Source organism: Nothoprocta perdicaria, unplaced genomic scaffold (assembly GCF_003342845.1).
Source record: "Nothoprocta perdicaria isolate Ctin4 unplaced genomic scaffold, notPer1 scaffold_29, whole genome shotgun sequence".
Taxonomy (NCBI): domain Eukaryota; kingdom Metazoa; phylum Chordata; class Aves; order Tinamiformes; family Tinamidae; genus Nothoprocta; species Nothoprocta perdicaria.
This window is the reverse complement of record NW_020455521.1, coordinates 4,538,872-4,555,813: the sequence shown is the minus strand read 5'-3', so window position 1 is coordinate 4,555,813 and position 16,942 is coordinate 4,538,872. Positions and strand designations below refer to the sequence as shown.

Here is a 16,942-nt window from a genome sequence, read left to right as displayed (position 1 = left end):
GCCGCGCGGCACCAGCGCGCGAGGGCCGCCTCGAGCTCGCCGCGCAGCGCCGTACGCAGCCGCTTCCGCTGCGGGTCGAACCCCAGCGACCCGAGGGCTTCCAGAAGCCTCTCCTTGCTCTTCACGATGGCGCACAGCGAGTTCCTCTTGACGCCGAACTTGGCCGCCACCTCGGCCTTCCCCTCGCCGCTCTCCAGGGCGCTTATGATGTCGAGTTTCTGCTCGATGGAGACGCTCTTCTTCCTGTGCGCCGTGGGCGCTGCCGCCTGTGCCATGCTGCTGCCGTGCCCGCCTGCCGCCGCCATGTCCCGACTGCCTCCACCGTGTCCCGACTGCTTCCACCGTGTCCCGACTGCCTCCACCATGTCCCGACTGCTTCCACCTTGTCCCGACTGCTGCTGCCGTGTCCCACCTGCCGCCTCCCTGTCCCGACTGCCTCCACCTTGTCCCGACTGCTGCTGCCGTGTCCCACCTGCCGCCTCCCTGTCCCGACTGCCTCCACTGTGTCCCGCCTGCCACCGTGTCCCAACTGCTGCTGCCTTTATTTAGCCGAGTGCCGCTGCGGCACCGGGCCAGGACATCCCGCTGGGGAATGTTGGCTCCGCTCGGGAATGCTGGCTCCATGGGAGCCGCCCAAGGGCGCACGGCCGGCCCAGGGCACGGGCAGTGCCCACGTGGGGACGGGCGCCCCTCGCACGGGCTGCGATGGGCAGAACGAGGGGCCGCAGTGGTGGCTGCATCGGAGGGGRCATGCGGCGCTTGGCCGATTTTGAGCGTTTTGGCCGATACGGAGTGTTTTTCCCTGGGTTTGTTCCCGTTCTCCCCTGCCTGCGCCCCGGGCGGGCTGCGGGCAGCAGCCCCGGCGGCCTCTGCCCGCCCAGGGCGCCGGAACCCGGCGCCGCGGAACGCGCCGCGCAGGCACGCGCTGCCGGGCGGGCGGGGAAGGCGCGAGGACGCGCGGGCCGCGGGGGAAGGCGAAGCGCGGCGGCCCCGGATGTTGTTGCCACGGTTACGGCTCGGCTACCATAGAGAGCGGCGCGGCGGGCGGGAGAGGCCGCCTCGCGGCGCGTCCCCAGCGCCGGCCGCGCTTCCGGCCGAGCACTTCCGGCCCCGCTGGTACCGGAGGAGGAAGGAGGGCCCCGCCCCGCCCCGCGCGGCGCTGCCCCTCCCCCCCGCGGCGGGACAGCGGCGCCGGCAGGGCCAGGTGAGCGCGGCCGTTAGGGCCGTTAGGGCCGTTAGGAGCGTTGGGGCGCGGTGGGAGCCCTGCGGCCGCAGCCCCCGTGTGAGCGTCGCAGGGGCAGCTGAGGCGGTGTGTCCGGTGTGTGTGTGCGCGGGGGACGTGTAGCTGTGCCAAAAGCGAAGCGCGAGGCAGCCGCTTTGTGTCGGGCGGGCGCTGTTTGTGGCGGCAGCGGCGGCTTTGTTTTGTGCYTTTGTTTCTTGTCGCTGTTCCTGTAGCGAGCGGCCACCGAAGAGGCGGCGGGTGCCGGCCGCCCCCTTGGCGGGTTGTGGAAGCATCAGGAGCAGGCCGCGCCGTGGTTTGCAGCAGAAAGGGAGCAATGGAGGCTTCAAAAATGCCTTTAGAAAGCACTTGGTCCTGACAACACCTAGGTTTTTCTCAGTAAGCTGTAACTCAAAATTAAGAAAACGTGTGTGAAATGGTTGTTTTCCATCTGTGCCCGCACTGGCTGCAGCATTGCAGAACTCATTTGGTTGCTGGCTTTGGTTTACGTCAGGGTATATATAAATCAAGCACTTTCTTCCACACAGGACATCTCTGCGTTGTTTTCTCCAAGTGTGTTAATAAATCTGCCTTCTCTACAGTCTTGTCAACCGGGGTACAACTGAGTATTGACTCAGAGAAGTAACATGGAAGAGTAGAACAGCTCCTCTTGGTGCTTGTGTGTTGCGCCTGGTGTTGCTGATTGATATCTTTAATGAGGATGGACTTGTAATTTACGTTCTTGGTTGTTACTAGAGAACATCAGAGTAGATGAGAAGATAGTCTCCTGTGTTCAGGACAGGCCCTTCGATCATTTATTTTGAAGTAGTTTCTTTCTCAGAGGAAATAACTTTTTTTTGTGTAGCTCTCAAGTTAGATACATAATCTTTAAACCTGAATTCCGTCCATTCAGTCCCAGGATGCGCTTGGAAGCTAGTGCATAAAAAGGAAAGTTGTGGTTTTATTCCCCCCCCCCCCCCCAACGTTCTGCTCCTCTGTATTTGCACGAATATGCAGCCAATGGCTCTTGGCATTTAGCTTCTTTTACAGGGTAGTGGAGACCAGCAGCTCAGTTACACTTGCAGCAACCTTTGGATGGAAGGAGGAACCAGATGTGACTGAGGTCTTGCAGGATGCTGCAGCCCTTTAGAAGGCCTCAGGGTGCTGCTTTACATCATCAGGTGCTTTAGTTTTGCTTAAGTGGCTGCTGTCTATATTGGGACAAGGAAAGAAAGATTTATATGTATATTAATTGGGGGTTAGAAAAAAGGAAGCTGGTGGATACACCGCAGGACTGTGTTTCATGTCTTCTGAGACAAAATCTCTCACATGTTATAGGTTTAGTCTTCTCAGTTCTTGTCTCTGCTTCATCAGTGGTGTAGAGATTGTATTCTAAGCTTCTTTGGTTATGGCAATGATACATATATGTTTTTTCCTCTCTACATATTCCTCTATTTTCCCATATATATATAKWKWGTGTGTGTGTATATATATACATATAAAATATAAATATAACTCTTCCCTCCTCTTTCCTCCTGTGAAATTTACCTTCTTATGATGGCTTGTAATCTCAAGGTCAAAGGTTAAAGCTTGGATTTGAAATTAGAGGCTGGGCAAAGAATGGTTTGGTTCAATGGCAATGGGTACTTGCAGTTGATGCAAAGGATGTGCTGGAGCGCTGAGCAGTGGCTCAGGGTTGCTGAAGCTGTGGCTGCTTGTGTGAGACAGTAATCAGTAGTGCAGCCTTCATGCTGCACTGAAGGTGAGCAGGCTGATGTGAAGTGTAGCCCTTTTTCTAACACCCGCAATTGAAAAATACAGAACTATTGGGATATRAGTGTCTGCATATATTTCTGTATTTGAACTTTAAATAATGGATTTGCTTTGTAAAAGTTGTGTTTCTTGTAACTATAATCTGAGCAGCTTAACTTTTGAGTGCCCATGGGGGGTTTTCATCCATAGATCTAGGACCTTATAATTTGTTCACATCCCAGTTCTGGGTATAGAAGCCAGACCATTGGGACCCTTTTAAACTCAAATGTACAAATTTTATTATTTTTTTGCAAAAGCCTTTCTTGATCCTCAGACTTTGTTATTTAGAAGTGATCAGATTGATCTTGCATAGGTATTTTTAACTGTTCATACAGCTTCCAGGAAAAAAAAATACTGAAGGGTGCAGAGGGAAATAGTGGGGATTGTAATGTAGACTTTTAAAAATGCATTTTTTGCCTTTATGTACAGATTCTGTGTGAATTTGTAAGATGACTGTCATCTCTAGGTTAAGAATTTTTGAGATTATTAAGAAGATATAATATCTTTGCTGTTTATAGCATTGAATAATTTCAAATATCATTTAATAATTTTAAATATCGTTACCACTGAATGTATCTGGGAATCAATAATGTCATACAACTGAGTTTTGGATTGTCTTAGCCGTGACTGTAATAAGAAATCAAGTTAGCTTCTTGYGATTTCTATCCTGTGTGGATAAACACTCTGTTCTAATCTGTAATGCTGCTTTTTAATATGTAATGTCAGAAATCTTTTCAACCAGTTTCTGTGTTATGTGAAAAAGCAGCCACCTCTGCTGCATGTTCTTTCTTAATCACAGATGTTGCTACTTTCTTAACTAATTTGAGAGGAATTCTGTATTAGTAGRTAGGAAAGTCCAAGTAGATCAATGTACCACTGTGAATTGGTTGTTCTCAGTGGGGAGAAGTTTCTTGCGTTTTATGTGTTTGCTTTTCCAAACTGAAGCAACAGGTCATCTAATGCAATGTGATCTAGATGGCTCGGTTTCCCAGCCCTTGTTTCCTTATTTTATTTCCCCAGTCATGTGAGCTGCTGGCTTTATTACTTGCCGTAGTTAAATGTTTCATTGCTTATTGGGAAGTTGAAAAACAAGATAAATAGTGCTTTTTTCCCCTTTTTTTTCCTCTTCTCTTAAGGCCTTATGTAGCTGAATATACCTAGAGTTGTGGAGGGCTTAATGAAGTCATGTGTGATTATGCTCAACACTGACAGTTCTTGTTTAATTTTTAATGATTGGTTGTCTCCTCGTCACAAATGGATGAGTGAACTGCAGTATCACCTGTCCTTCCCAGCTCTTTGAAATCAAATTTAGGTTACGTACCTAATGTAGCTTAAATCTGAAAAACAGCCACATGACCACTCACTGGTATGTTTTTCTTGTGCATGTATTCAGCACATTGACTTGACTTGCTTTGTCTGCGTGACTGAGATTCTTTTTTTATTTTTAATCTTTTTATTGAGAGTAATTAAAGGGATTTTGCTTCTCATTGTCCATCTTAGATTGGACAGTTTGTTAGATTCCAGAGACTTAGCATGCATCTAAACTCACTTAATATTTAAAATTTGGGTAAATCTCATATCTTAACAAAATTGCAGCCTTTCTGGTGGTAGTATGACAACATGTTGTTGCGGGAGATCTACATCAAGATGAAGTGAAGAGCCTCTCAAGTTTGGCCACCTCTTCAGTGAGGACAGCTTGGCCAGCRGAGTTGTTGCTGCAGCATGACAGCGTGACTGTGGCCTTAATCTAATTTCAGAATGAAGATGTGGTCATTGTCAAAGCAGGGAGGTTTTTCTTTGCTGAAACTGTGAAAGATTTTTTTTTTTTTTTAATTCCTGAAGCTTGCTTTAATATGACAGGTGCAGTGTCCAGCTCCTAGCATGTGAATTAATGCATGCCCAACCTATTTTGCTTTCAGGTATGTCAGAACTCGGCACTGAACCCACCACCCTTGATGAGCCCCTTCCAGCTGCAGAAGAGGCTGAGGTGACTGGGCGATGGTCCTATCCGTGTGAGATCAGCCAGTCCCAGCGGCAGTTTCAGGCTGCCACAAGCACTGACATTCACAGCACACTGACCTTATTTTTATGAAATGATCTTTAAAGGAGGGGAGGGTGGTTTTGAGACATGATTAAGAACAATCCACTTAATTCATAGCAAAAGATTGTCAGCCATAGTTGACTGCTGTGCTGAGGTGTTCAGGTTTTTATAAGCTGAACAAACTTAAGCAGATAGGTGACACAAAAGTGTTGTAGAAAGACTTGGTACTTAAAAGGTAGCAATTTTTGTGACCTCAGTGTAACTAGACTGTGCTGCTGGAATGGTGGATCTTCTCTTCTGGGGGAGCAGTTGCAGCTTCATTATGGGGAAGTCTGTGTTTTTTTAATTATGAAAAAAATGCTTAAGGGTTCCAGTAATATTCAGGTAGGCAAATGGATTGGGGAGGCAGCTTCAGAAAGGTAAAGAGTAGGTGATGTTGTGACTGCGCTAGAGAAAAGAACTATAAGAAATGCTGTAATTATTAGAGATTCGGTGCTAGTAATAGTGCAATAAATTTTCTGTTTTTTTCTCTGATGAAAAAGTGAATRGCTGGCTCCATAGACACTTAGTACATCTTCAAATCTGATACATGCAAGCAGAGGTGCACTAAGGAAACGGTGATTAAGTTACTGAGGGATTAATAGCTTTCTCTAAATAAAATTTCCACTTCTAACTTCATTTTTTCTGTAATGTTTATTTCATTCATGTCTGGAATGTCAGTACAAATTTAAGAATTTGTTTAGATTTACTTTAGGCTACATCTGATAGATTTTCTTCTGAGGGTGCAGATTCCTTACGTGCTTAGCTCAGTACAACTGCGAGCTTCTCCTCGCCAAAGGGGCAATACGCCTTGTTTAGCAGTCACGCTCACTGACGTAGCAGGAATATGATTTTGTGTTTTGGTGGGTTAGTTTTCTCTGATATCAGTTTGTGTATTGTGATCGTGTGAGGTAGCAGAACATAACCTGTAGAGATCAGATAAGGAGAAAGGAAACTGTTTAGGGCAGTAGCCTACAGTTAGATTAAGCCTTTAAGGGTTAATCTTAGAGAGGGTGCGGTGTCTGAAGACTGCCCTTCTTTCCCAGCTGCTTCTGATTTCAGTATCATCTCTCTTCATAGGCCTAAGCATCCAGCAGCAGAATGAGCTGTTTTGGTGAGCTGATTGGTGAATATTGCATCCCTTTCTGGGTGTAGGTGACCTTCTCTTTGCCTCCTCATTTCCGCAGTCTTGTTTGCTCTGCAAACTCATGTTGTGAGGTGTGGAGGAGCTGCGGCTGAGGGAAGCAYAGCACAGTGGTAGTGGCAAAGGGCATAAAAATGGGGTGGCAGAAGAATCTGCTCTTGGCAGCAGTGATGGTTTAGACCCTTCCCTGGAAAACAGGCTGTAGTGCTGTGCTACAGCTGAGCCAAACTAAGTTACTCCTGCTCAGAAAAGGACGTTACACTTCCTTTCTCCTGCTGCCTACTTCATCTTGGGCCTTGTCTGACCACATGGTGGACTGATTCCACCCACAGAAACAGGATGAGGGRGAAGAATGAAAATCTTGTGAGAAGGTTTCATGCAGGGCTAGAAAGCTGTGTCCATCAGCTGCAACCAGATGAGTAGCAGGGCACGTTGTGATTGAGAGATGGGCTCTGYGTGACTCTTAGTGAGGACTGTAAAAGGGGACTAGTGAAGGTAGTTCACTCAGCTGTGAAACAGCATTTAGCAGTTCACTTTTTTTTTTTTTGCTTTTTCTGACTTCAGCTTGCATCAAGTGGAAGTATTTAACGGATGCTTCTAAATGTGTATTTAACGGATGCTTCTAAATGTAGATGTTTCTATGTCACATTTTACTTTTTTTTACACCATGGCTTGCTTATTTTGTTTTTTAAAGCTTTTATGAGAATGGATACCAAATAAAATTGAAGTTTGAATAGTGAGTTCTGCTTCAGAAGACCAATTGAGGTAAAAAGTCTCAGCCTCTGTACTTCTGTTAACTTACCTTTGAAAGCAATCAGGAGTTAAAAGGTTGTTTATTGGAGTTCACAGACAGTAGTTGGAATAAAACCTTGCAAGGCCTCAGGGCTTTAAAAGAAAGTGCCCTGTGAGTTACTCCAGGAAYGTATGTAAATCACTGATGGTGCCTGTATGGGCTTTGGGAAAGGGAGATCCTAGCAGCAGAGTATGCTGGAAGATGCTTTCAGGGTGCTGCGAGTGATCGAGTGCCATAAAATAAAACTCGTGCATTATATGGATAATCTCCAAAAGTGAAGAAAACTTCTCTTATTAAATACACCTCAGTGGTGTATCTTGTGCCAGGTCCACAGGCTGGTTGACAATTTCAGACATGAATATTGGTACTGCTTTTGTGCATGTGTGTGTTAACTCCACTTTCGTTACTAACCTAACTACGCTGTGGAGTTTGCSGTACCTTTCTGAGAGGGCTGATTTCTTTAAGAAAAGGTAGCTTTTTTATGATGATAAATTCTTGGGTTCTCTGTTTTAATTTTGGAGAGTGCTGAGGCACTGTTTCCTTTTCAGGTAGTCATAAATACCACACATTTTTTTTCTGAAAATGTCTTCTAGGTTTGACATAAGATATAGTTTCACACCTGCTCCTGCTGTTCATAAAACTACTGTGTTTTGAAGCTGTCTGACTCTTAAATTGCAATCATGCTGAAAGTTTGTTTCTGTATTTAACTTATCTGTTCTTGACTGTATGAGTTACCAGTTTAGTTAAAAAGTGGCATGGTGTAATCTTAATTAGAAACATATCAAGCTAATTTCAAAATTGGAACTGTGATTTTTATTTTTGCAATAAAGGATTGAACTCATTGCACTTCTCCGATGCCTCTGGCTTCTCATTAGTACAATGCGTACCAAGCTCAACATTTTTTTTACAGCTTGAGATAGGTAAACTGCTCTAAGGATGCATGTATGGAAAGTATGTCTCTAGCCCTGTGTGCCTTAAAGCTGTAAAGATTTCTTTCCTCAAGTTTCTTGTTCACTGATATTTTAAACTATGAAAATATTACGACAGCAGATTAGATTTTAATATTTCTTTTGCTCTTGAATCTTTTAATTCCATCTAAGCTGTCCTAGAATGTTGTTTTGATTGAATGAATGTAGACCTAGTATATCAGAATATTACAGAATGGGATGTTGAAATAAGACCAACTGTTATAAAACCTGTAGATAAATATTTTAATACTGATGATTCATTGTAAAAGTGAGGCAAATGCGAACCTATTTCTTTCTACATTGCAGCAAGGGGCAATGGCTGAAGAGTCTCCCAAAAATTCAGCAGCAGAAATTCCTGTGACTAGCAATGGACAGTTGGAAGACGCCCATGAGCACAGCTTCAACAGGGTAAGAATTTGGTGTCCAAGGAGGTGCTGTTACTTGACTGCACTTGCCACAGTTTGGTAGAGCTTTTTTGAAGTGCAAGTTAATGTCATTTTCAGGAATAGTGAACAAACTCTACTTGAGGATACAGCATGCAAGTGATTTCYTATAGAGTTGCAGCTTATTAGTTGACTCATTTTAGATTTTACATGAAGTTTCAGTAATTTCTTTAGCTGACTACAGTTGAGTCTTGGCTCAATCTGACTGGCTTGCTGCACTGAATTTATTGATCTTTCTAATATAATTGTAATATTATATGTTTAATATGTGTGTGTATGTGTATATATAGAGAAAAGGAGCTAGGAATMTTAGAGCTTATGTAGGTTTGATCACTTCTTTATTATTACTGCTACTATTTTTTAGAGGAAAACTTTTGTCGGTTGCTTCAATTACTTTCATTTTTTCATTCAAATTTGTCCCATTTTCAAAAAGAAAGTGCAAGTTTGGTTTACAAGACAGTGTCTGATAGTCTGCCAGAAGAAAAATAAACACTGTATAAAATAAGCTTAATTTTTGATGTTTTCTGAGTAAAGCTTTAAGGGGGGGGGAACCCTTTGCAGCAAATAATTTAGTGATCCCATACTTAAATGAAGCAAACTTTGCACATTGCAGTAACCTTTCATATCATGAGTATATTWGTACTGGGAAGCTTTTCTAGATGTGAAATAGTACATACTGTTATGTACTCTGTAATGCACAGTTAAACGTGTACGTTCTTAGAGTGTTGACTCCAGCCTTGAGGATGCACTGTTTTCAATCCCAAAATTTTATTCATTTCAAACCTTTTAAACRTGGGACTTTGAAAGTCCTATAAATTCAGAGATTCAAATCCTGAAAATAACTCTTTATTGGAAGTATCAGGTTGCTCAAGACGAGCTGCTCACAAGGGATGTGAGCTTAGAAGACAGCATGTCTGAAATTTTTTGGAAAACAGAAGCAGAGTAACTTTTCTTGTTTTGAAATTGAGAGATTACTGCTATTCTACTCTATGCTGTATAGATAGCCTATATCAAAAAGGTCTCATCTTTATTATGTTGAAAAGTTATACTTATGCAGTAATTTCTGTGCCCATCTTTATTCACTCGTGGATGTATTTTACACTCAGCTCATCTTGTGTTTGACTGTCCAGCAGAGTGTGCTATCGTATAGCTTATAGAGTTGGAGTGTTTGCATTTTTGTGTATTGCTGTTGCTTGCTTTTGTATATGTGTGCTTATATGTTTTTGTTTATCCTGTGGTTGGAAACATAAAAGCTAATTAATTATCTATATTTATTCGGCATCTGGTAAAATTTGGTTTTAAGGAAATCTATAACGTTTAACCATTCTGTGCTGATGGTGTTGAAGTGGCTTGCCCTGCAGTGTTGTTTGTGAAACATCAAGCGGATCTTCAGATGAATATTTTGTGCTTTCCAACTGAAATACCAAATGGAGAAAAACAGCTTTTTCAGTGTATGGATATCTGCAGCATGCTGAAAAAAATCATCTGACACCATTTGACTTAGCTAGTACCTGGAACAGTAGTGTGTAAAACTTGTAAAACCATGTAAAACTTCATGAGACTAAAATAGATTCATGCTAGAGCTCATATTAAAGAAATATTTTTCTCATTACTGGGCACTTTGTTTCTGTGGAATGGGTCATGTGTATGTGTGTGTTTTGAAAGCACACTGCACTGAGGGAAAGCTTATGTTTCTTCGTACTTGTTGCTGAACAAGTCTGCCAGTGATGGAAAAGTAAGAACTAGACTGTAATAATAAAGTTTAAACCAAACTTTGATAAAGATATAATTATGTTTAGGTGGAATAATCTAAATGCATTTCAAAGTGAATGACTTCGGGCTTACCTGGAAATTGAGAAGCAGGCTAACTTTTTCCACATCTAATGCCCTTGATGCTGCATGGGCTTGACTACTGTGTATAAATTCTTTTTCCTTTACATAATGATTGCTTGCACAGTGTGTGTGTGTGTGTCCAGTTCATGATTAGTAGCCCTAGTAAATGGACTTTGCACTCTGGCTGGTTTGGCCAGAGCCGTTGTTCAGTCTACGGAGAACTGAAGTGTTAACCTCAAATAATGTTTGTCTCTAACCACGTATAAAATATGAGGCAAGTATTTGCAAAATATAATTAACTTCAAGTCAGCAAAATAATTAGTAAGCTAGCAACTTCCGTTAAATATAAAAATATGTCAGATACTTGGGTTGTGGTGCATAAAATGGATTTTATGTGAATGTTACTTGGGATTGCAGCTTTAAATTCTTTTAATGATATATATTCTGGAAACAATAAAGATTAAGTGCACTTCAAATATTTGTTACAGTCTTGTACAAGTTTACACCGGCATATATGACCTAAACTCACAATGTGTTAATGAAGACTTTCYATAAACAAAACAAACTATTTTGGAAGTAACATCCAGATCTGTTTACTAATCTGGTGATCTCAAATTGTAATATTAACCTATTCATCTTGCTTCATGTTTGTTTTCTAGTGCTTAATGCTCTGCCTTCTCGTTTTTTTCTTTGCCAATATTTTTGTTAATTTTTTTTAACCCAGAGCAACATGCATCCTACCACAAAATCTTTATGCCAAACTCTCAGGGTGGCACTGGAAGGTTCCTATCAGTTCACTGCCTTAAATTGCACTCTTACCACAGTGCTTGGTTGCAGTCTGTGACCACAGCTGTTAGTCCACCCAACTTCCCATATACTTGTTTCATTTATGCTTTYTAAGGAGCTGGGGCATAATTTTAGTTATAAACAGGGATCTGTTCATCTAGATTTAGTATAATTAAGACGTAAACAAAAAACATGATTTGTCCTGTGCTTTTATTTGATCATTGACAGCTATTTTTCATAAGTACTTGAGCAACCTTGACTCTGTTTTGGTAGACTGAGTAAAAATGTAGTTGTACAACTTTCTCTTTAGATTGTTTAATTAAAAAACTAAACTTTAAACTCATATCCTTTGTAGTGTTAGCCTCAGACTCCAGCTATACCCATAAGCAGTTCAGACATGAAAATTTTCATTTATTTTCAAATGTTCATTTGTCTTTTTTTATGTACTAATGTATAAGAAGTATTAAATTTTGAAAAACAGCAAAATGCAAATGTCTTTATCTGAAAAGAGCGAGTAAGGCTGCTTATTCTCTGTAGAAAAATGTRATTAAGTATACAGTATCAGAAAATATTGCTATAATGCCATTTCAGAAGGTTTAACCCCATTTTTGTGGGAATATGGCATAGTGTAACTTACTGCATCTTCAGTTGATTCCTTGTATTAAGGAGRAAAAAAAATTATAGCAATATTTAAGGTTGCTTAAATAAGCATTTGTTCGGCTGTAAAAATCTTGTTCAGAAATGTGCAGCTTATGTTCTCCTTCTGTTSCATTTGCAATGCTAAGAGATGCCTAAGGAATTTTAACAAGTTTTGTCCTGCCCATATGATAGAATTTTTTTAACTAATAAGGGCTGTAGCTTCAATCCAATTGTCATTGGATTAAATGCTTAATGTCCTCTTTTATGAAAAAGCTTCACTTTCAGAGACTTTCATCTGGTTGTTTGTTAGTCTAAGCTAATGAAGGAGAGCACCTACATTTTTTTCATCAAACATTTCTCTTTAGTTATATAAGAAAACTCCCCAGACAAGAATTTCACTGGTTACATGCTTCACTGAGACATTTCAGACATTTCACTTGTCCTGTTCTTTTTTTCTTTCTTTCCCCTCCCCTTCCCAGAAGGAATTGGGAATTTAGGAATGGAAAAAGGAGAGAGAAAGTTTAGCATTCTCTTTCAGTAATGTTTCAGGTGTATTGTTAAAACTGCTCAGGAATAAGTGCTTTGTTTRTTTGTTTTTAAAAAAGGGGTTTCTGGGCCTGCCTGTAAAGATATTCAGGCAACTGTAAAGCTACTTGTTACATACTAAACTATTGTACAAAACCTTTGTGGAATTCTTATGGCTGCATCTCAGAAATTCTCCATTCTACTTATTTCCTTTCAGTTGCGATGTAGACTCTTCTGGTTCTTCTTGCAGTCTTATAGGGACAAAAGCATTTGTATAAATTTCTTTATATAATTCTGGTAGCAAACTCTGAGTCTGCACAAAATGATGAGTTTCACTATGAGCCTTCATTATGTCACGTTAGAATTAAGAAAGTTTTGGTATCTGTTGAATCTAAATATTCAGTATCTTGTGTTGTAGTTTTGCCACAGAGTCTGTTAACAGACTCTATAAATAGGTAAGATCAGTAAGTTTTTGTCCTTTACTACCTTATAAAAGAATGCAGTGTTGTCTTTTATGTTTTACCTGAAGTTTTTGAGTTCATCTCTCTTAGGCTTTGCTATGGTAACTTGCATAGCTAGATTTTAATTTGGGCAGTTAGACTTTGTAGCACTTCTGGATGTCAATTGCAGAAAATGATTTGTTTTTAGGATATGGAAGGAAAATGACCAGTTCAGCCTCCCTGTTCATTGCTAAGTGGTTTGCTTCATTGGGTCTTAGCAAAAATTATGGAAGAATTATGGAAAAATTATCTTCCCTTCTCATTATTAACAAGTAGACTGTAATATGATACGAAGTAAGTCAAGAGGGAGGAGGGGATCCCAGAATAAAATATCTTCTGAGTGAAGAGTGACATGCTGGAAGAAGCAAGTAGCAGAAATGCATCAATCCATGTTGTTTATCACTTCATCATAAAGTACAAATGTGAAAATAAATGGGGTGAGAGCATAAACTTGTGTTAGTTCAGAGATGAACTGTAGTGTATTAATTCATGGGAAGTAAGAGTGAAGTGAGGTGGGAAAGCTGGAAGGCAAGGGGCAAGGAAAATGTAGAGTGAAGACAGGGAGCKTCACCTAGATGTCAAATTAAGGTAAGGTGATGTCAATTGAAGGTAATAAGTGATGGTTCAGAGCCAGGTGTCTTATTGAGTAGATGTTTTATCTGCTCACCCCACTTTGTTTCATGGGACTTATAGTCTGGGTGAACTTTAAAATGTGTATTGCATTTTTTTTCTCAAAAGTAACCTGAATGGTTTCATTAAAAAMCAACAGTTTTGATAACTTCCCCTTTCTGGATTAGATTAGCATGGGCAGCAGGGRTGGGATTGCTCAGGCTGCCATCTCAGCAAGAGTGCTTATGTCAAAAGCTGTCCTGATTCAGCTAGATAATCATTGCAATGAACTGTAGAATACTCCTGTTGTTTAGTACTTAAAGCAGATGAAACTTAATAAAATGTTGGTTTTGAGATGCATGAACCCATTTTTAGGAATTCTAACAATGGGATRTTTCTAATTTAAAGAGAAGGAGGGAGTGGAAGTTGCTTAAATTTGAAAGCAGATCTTTTCATACCTGCAGATACCTGTAGCCATTACTAGTTGACATGGAATCACCTATTGCAGCAGAGGTTTTTCACCTCACTTCCTTGTGGTGTAATAGCAGCTCATGTTTTGATGGAGTGAAAGTGAAAGCTGTTCCTGTTGTCTTCTGGCCACTCCAGAATCTCCCTCGGTGGTGCCATGTGTTCTTTAGCATGGGAAGTTATGGGCACCTTGGGTCTCTACCCTACTTTAAGSTTAACCAGCTTCCAGGTTGTCCTGCCTTGTAAAAGTAATAAGTTTCTTTTGGAATTACTACAGGTTTTTGGGTGGCCTTTTTGTTGACCTGYGCTTCTGATAAAGAGCGATCAGCTGCAGTAATGATGCTTCTAAAACTGAAGTTTACCTTCAGAAATATGCTTTCACTGAARGGTATCTTTTGTGTTAATAGACAATAAAAGGGGTAGTGGCCTGATGATCACTGGCTTTTCAGTCACAATTATAGTCATGGTATAAATCAGCAAGTTATCTTTTTAAAAGTTTGTATGCAAGACTTTTTACTAAGGTATGTTTCAGTTCTTTAATGTAGCTGTTAAAAACATGCTTGATGGCAATGTTTCTCACTTCAGTAATGCCTTTTTGCCACTGAAGAAACTATAGATATCTTTGAACGTGTGTACCTAAGTGCATGGCCTGCCAGTTTTCCCATTTCTAACCCTTAATCTTTAGTCTTTGTAAATGTGTTTTACCTTTTTGTTTTCATTTCCCTAGGAGCTTTTCATTCCTTTCTTAGTTTAAGAATTAGTGTTTTCAAATTGCTTTGATTTTTTTTGTTTAAGCACTAAATATATTGCACAATGCTAGAGGTATATGTTTGAGTAGAAAAATTGAAAGCTTAACTCCTGTTAAGTCTATCTGACTTAACAAGCACAAGAAGAGATGGCACAAGAAATGTGCCATGGAGTATATGAATTCATAGTCAGCAGTAATCTGTGCTGGTTTCCTGTGAAGGTTTTGGTTTGGTGAAATTAGGCATATTAGTAAATCCAGCTGTAAAATGCAAAATTATTTCTAAGAGCACTTGTGATTGCCTGTCTGGGTGCTTCTCCCATGTCAAACAACACCGTAAACAGATCTCCTAAAGGAAGCTGCAAAGTGTACAGCTGTTTCACATATAAGGAGTGAAAGAACTCCKTCTCCTTTAATAATTTTGTACCCCTGTGGGTTTTAACTGGAAACATCACTTGTGTTAGGAATAAAAGCAGACAACATTCTGCAGTCTCAAAATATTAAAATGATATGGTTGCCTTGACCACGTTTAAAACAGCTACCATGCTGTTGTCAACTGCTTTTTGGGGAAGCAGCGCAAGTAAATTGGGGAGAATAAAAGCATATTTAATCAACACAACAGTGTATTAATACAGCAATAAATGCAGAAGTCAACTTAATATGTTTCACACTGATCAATGTTTACTATTCATGCATCGCAATAGAATCCTGTGACACCATAAGAAACATTCCAGGCTAAAGGCTGAACTATCTGCCTGAGAGCTGCTGAAATTACGCTGTAATATCTGAGAGTCACTTTTGTCTTGTATTTTTGTTTTGGCTTTTGTTAATTTTTTAACATGAATCTTCCTTTTTTTTCAACTATTTCTAAGGACTTGAAGCGTTCGTTACCAGCTGGACTTGGACTCTCTGAAACCAAAATTACATCTCATGGCTTTGATGGCACCAAAGAGGGAGTTGTTGAGGCAGGACCATTTCCAGGTAATGGTAATTGCTTGTTTACTTCTTAAAATAATCTTAGGCATTTTTACATAGTCAAGAATTAAGCTGTGTAGCTGCTTTGAGAATTTTGGTGTTAATGCAGAAAAAGATGTGTGTTTAGAACTGTATTCATCCTCTAACTGGACTGTTAACATTAATAAAGTAGATACTACATTTGTAGCTGTCAAGAGATTAGCGAAAAGTATTAATGTTAACAATATTAAATTGACTTTCAGTTGTAGGAAAGGAACTCTTTACCTTGAACCTCTGGAAATCATGAAAGATTTCATGGTTACTTATATTAAAAAATGTTTAAAGGTGGGTTCATAAATTGAAGCTATTCTGAAAAGTGTAACTGGAGAGAACTGATTTCATGATATACAGTTAGTTTAGCTGAAACAGATAAACTGGTAAAGTTCACCTTTGTTGCTCCTGAAACTTGTTTCTCCTTTTTTATTGTGCTGTATATGTATTTGGTTGGGCATGATAATGCTTTGGGTAGTATATAATGAAAAGAGGTCTGTTRCATCTTTTTGAGCAGACTTTCAGTTGCTTGTACCAGAAAGATTTTAGTCAATATTTAATATGCAATGCAAGTCTTCAGAATGTGTGTTTTTTAAAGACTATAAACTGATTTAAACATCAGGAAATACAAAGTGATAAACAAGTAATATCTGTGTATTCCATCTCAAAACGATGGAGTGTCACGACACAGGATGAGAAAGTGAGGCTTTCATAAGTCATTATGTTAATTATTTCTTCTAGACAAAATCAGGAATTTGAAAGGTTTGCAGTGATCTCAAATGACCTGAGTGAAAATGARTGTCTTTATGGTTGTAGATTTAATTTACATTTTGCTTCATTTCCTGTTTTGTAAAGTGTCGTGCCTGTGAAAACAATGATTTGCATGCTCTACTTTACATATATTACAAAGCTAATACCATGTTTTCTACCATAAGTCATTGAAATACAGCTAGCAGTAAAAAAAAGGCACATGGAAAACTATGTACTCAGTCTTTCTATTTTGGATTCACAGCGTAGCTCTGCAGCTGTGTTGGGTAGATTTAGTTCAGAAGAAAAAAAGGTGTCTAGGGTGTGTTTCAAACAATACTAATATATGTGAAATCTAAATGTGCTATAATCATCTGTGTGTTATGAGCATTGTATGTACTATAACTCTTCCACTAGGTTGGTTTTCTTGCAAGGATACTTTCTTGTCTTGTTTTACTTTTGAATTATTTCTAATCCTCTAGCCAAAAGGGCGAGAAGCTATAAAAACTTCAACTCTATAAAACTGCAGGCAGTTTTATAGAGTTGAAAAGAAAATGAGAGCCCTGTTTAAAAAAAAAGTCAAACAAAACAAACTCTTAATTTCTGGTTGTGTTTCCTTGTTAAAA

General features: G+C 40.2%; 2 protein-coding genes across 6 annotated transcripts in view; one reads left to right on the top strand and one right to left on the bottom strand.

Moving 5' to 3' along the window:
* Positions 1-305, bottom strand: part of TIGD4 (tigger transposable element derived 4) — a 1,778-nt gene extending 1,473 nt beyond the window's left edge. Inside the window, exon 1 of the mRNA XM_026041629.1 lies at positions 13-305. Within this exon, the coding sequence (XP_025897414.1) occupies positions 13-305 (293 nt within the window). The remainder of the gene's footprint in view (positions 1-12) is intronic.
* Positions 306-1,188: 883 nt separating this feature from the next.
* ARFIP1 (ADP ribosylation factor interacting protein 1) overlaps positions 1,189-16,942 on the top strand; it is a 37,678-nt gene continuing 21,924 nt past the window's right edge. For 3 of the 5 annotated variants that reach the window (XM_026041659.1, XM_026041660.1, XM_026041658.1), the window contains exons 1-3: positions 4,959-5,018; positions 8,323-8,424; positions 15,437-15,545. In XM_026041659.1, the coding sequence (XP_025897444.1) occupies positions 8,332-8,424; positions 15,437-15,545 (202 nt within the window). In that variant the 5' untranslated portion in view covers positions 4,959-5,018; positions 8,323-8,331. Of the gene's footprint in view, positions 1,205-4,958; positions 5,019-8,322; positions 8,425-15,436; positions 15,546-16,942 lie in introns of those variants that run through there. The other 2 variants (XM_026041662.1, XM_026041661.1) reach the window with 2 other exon arrangements.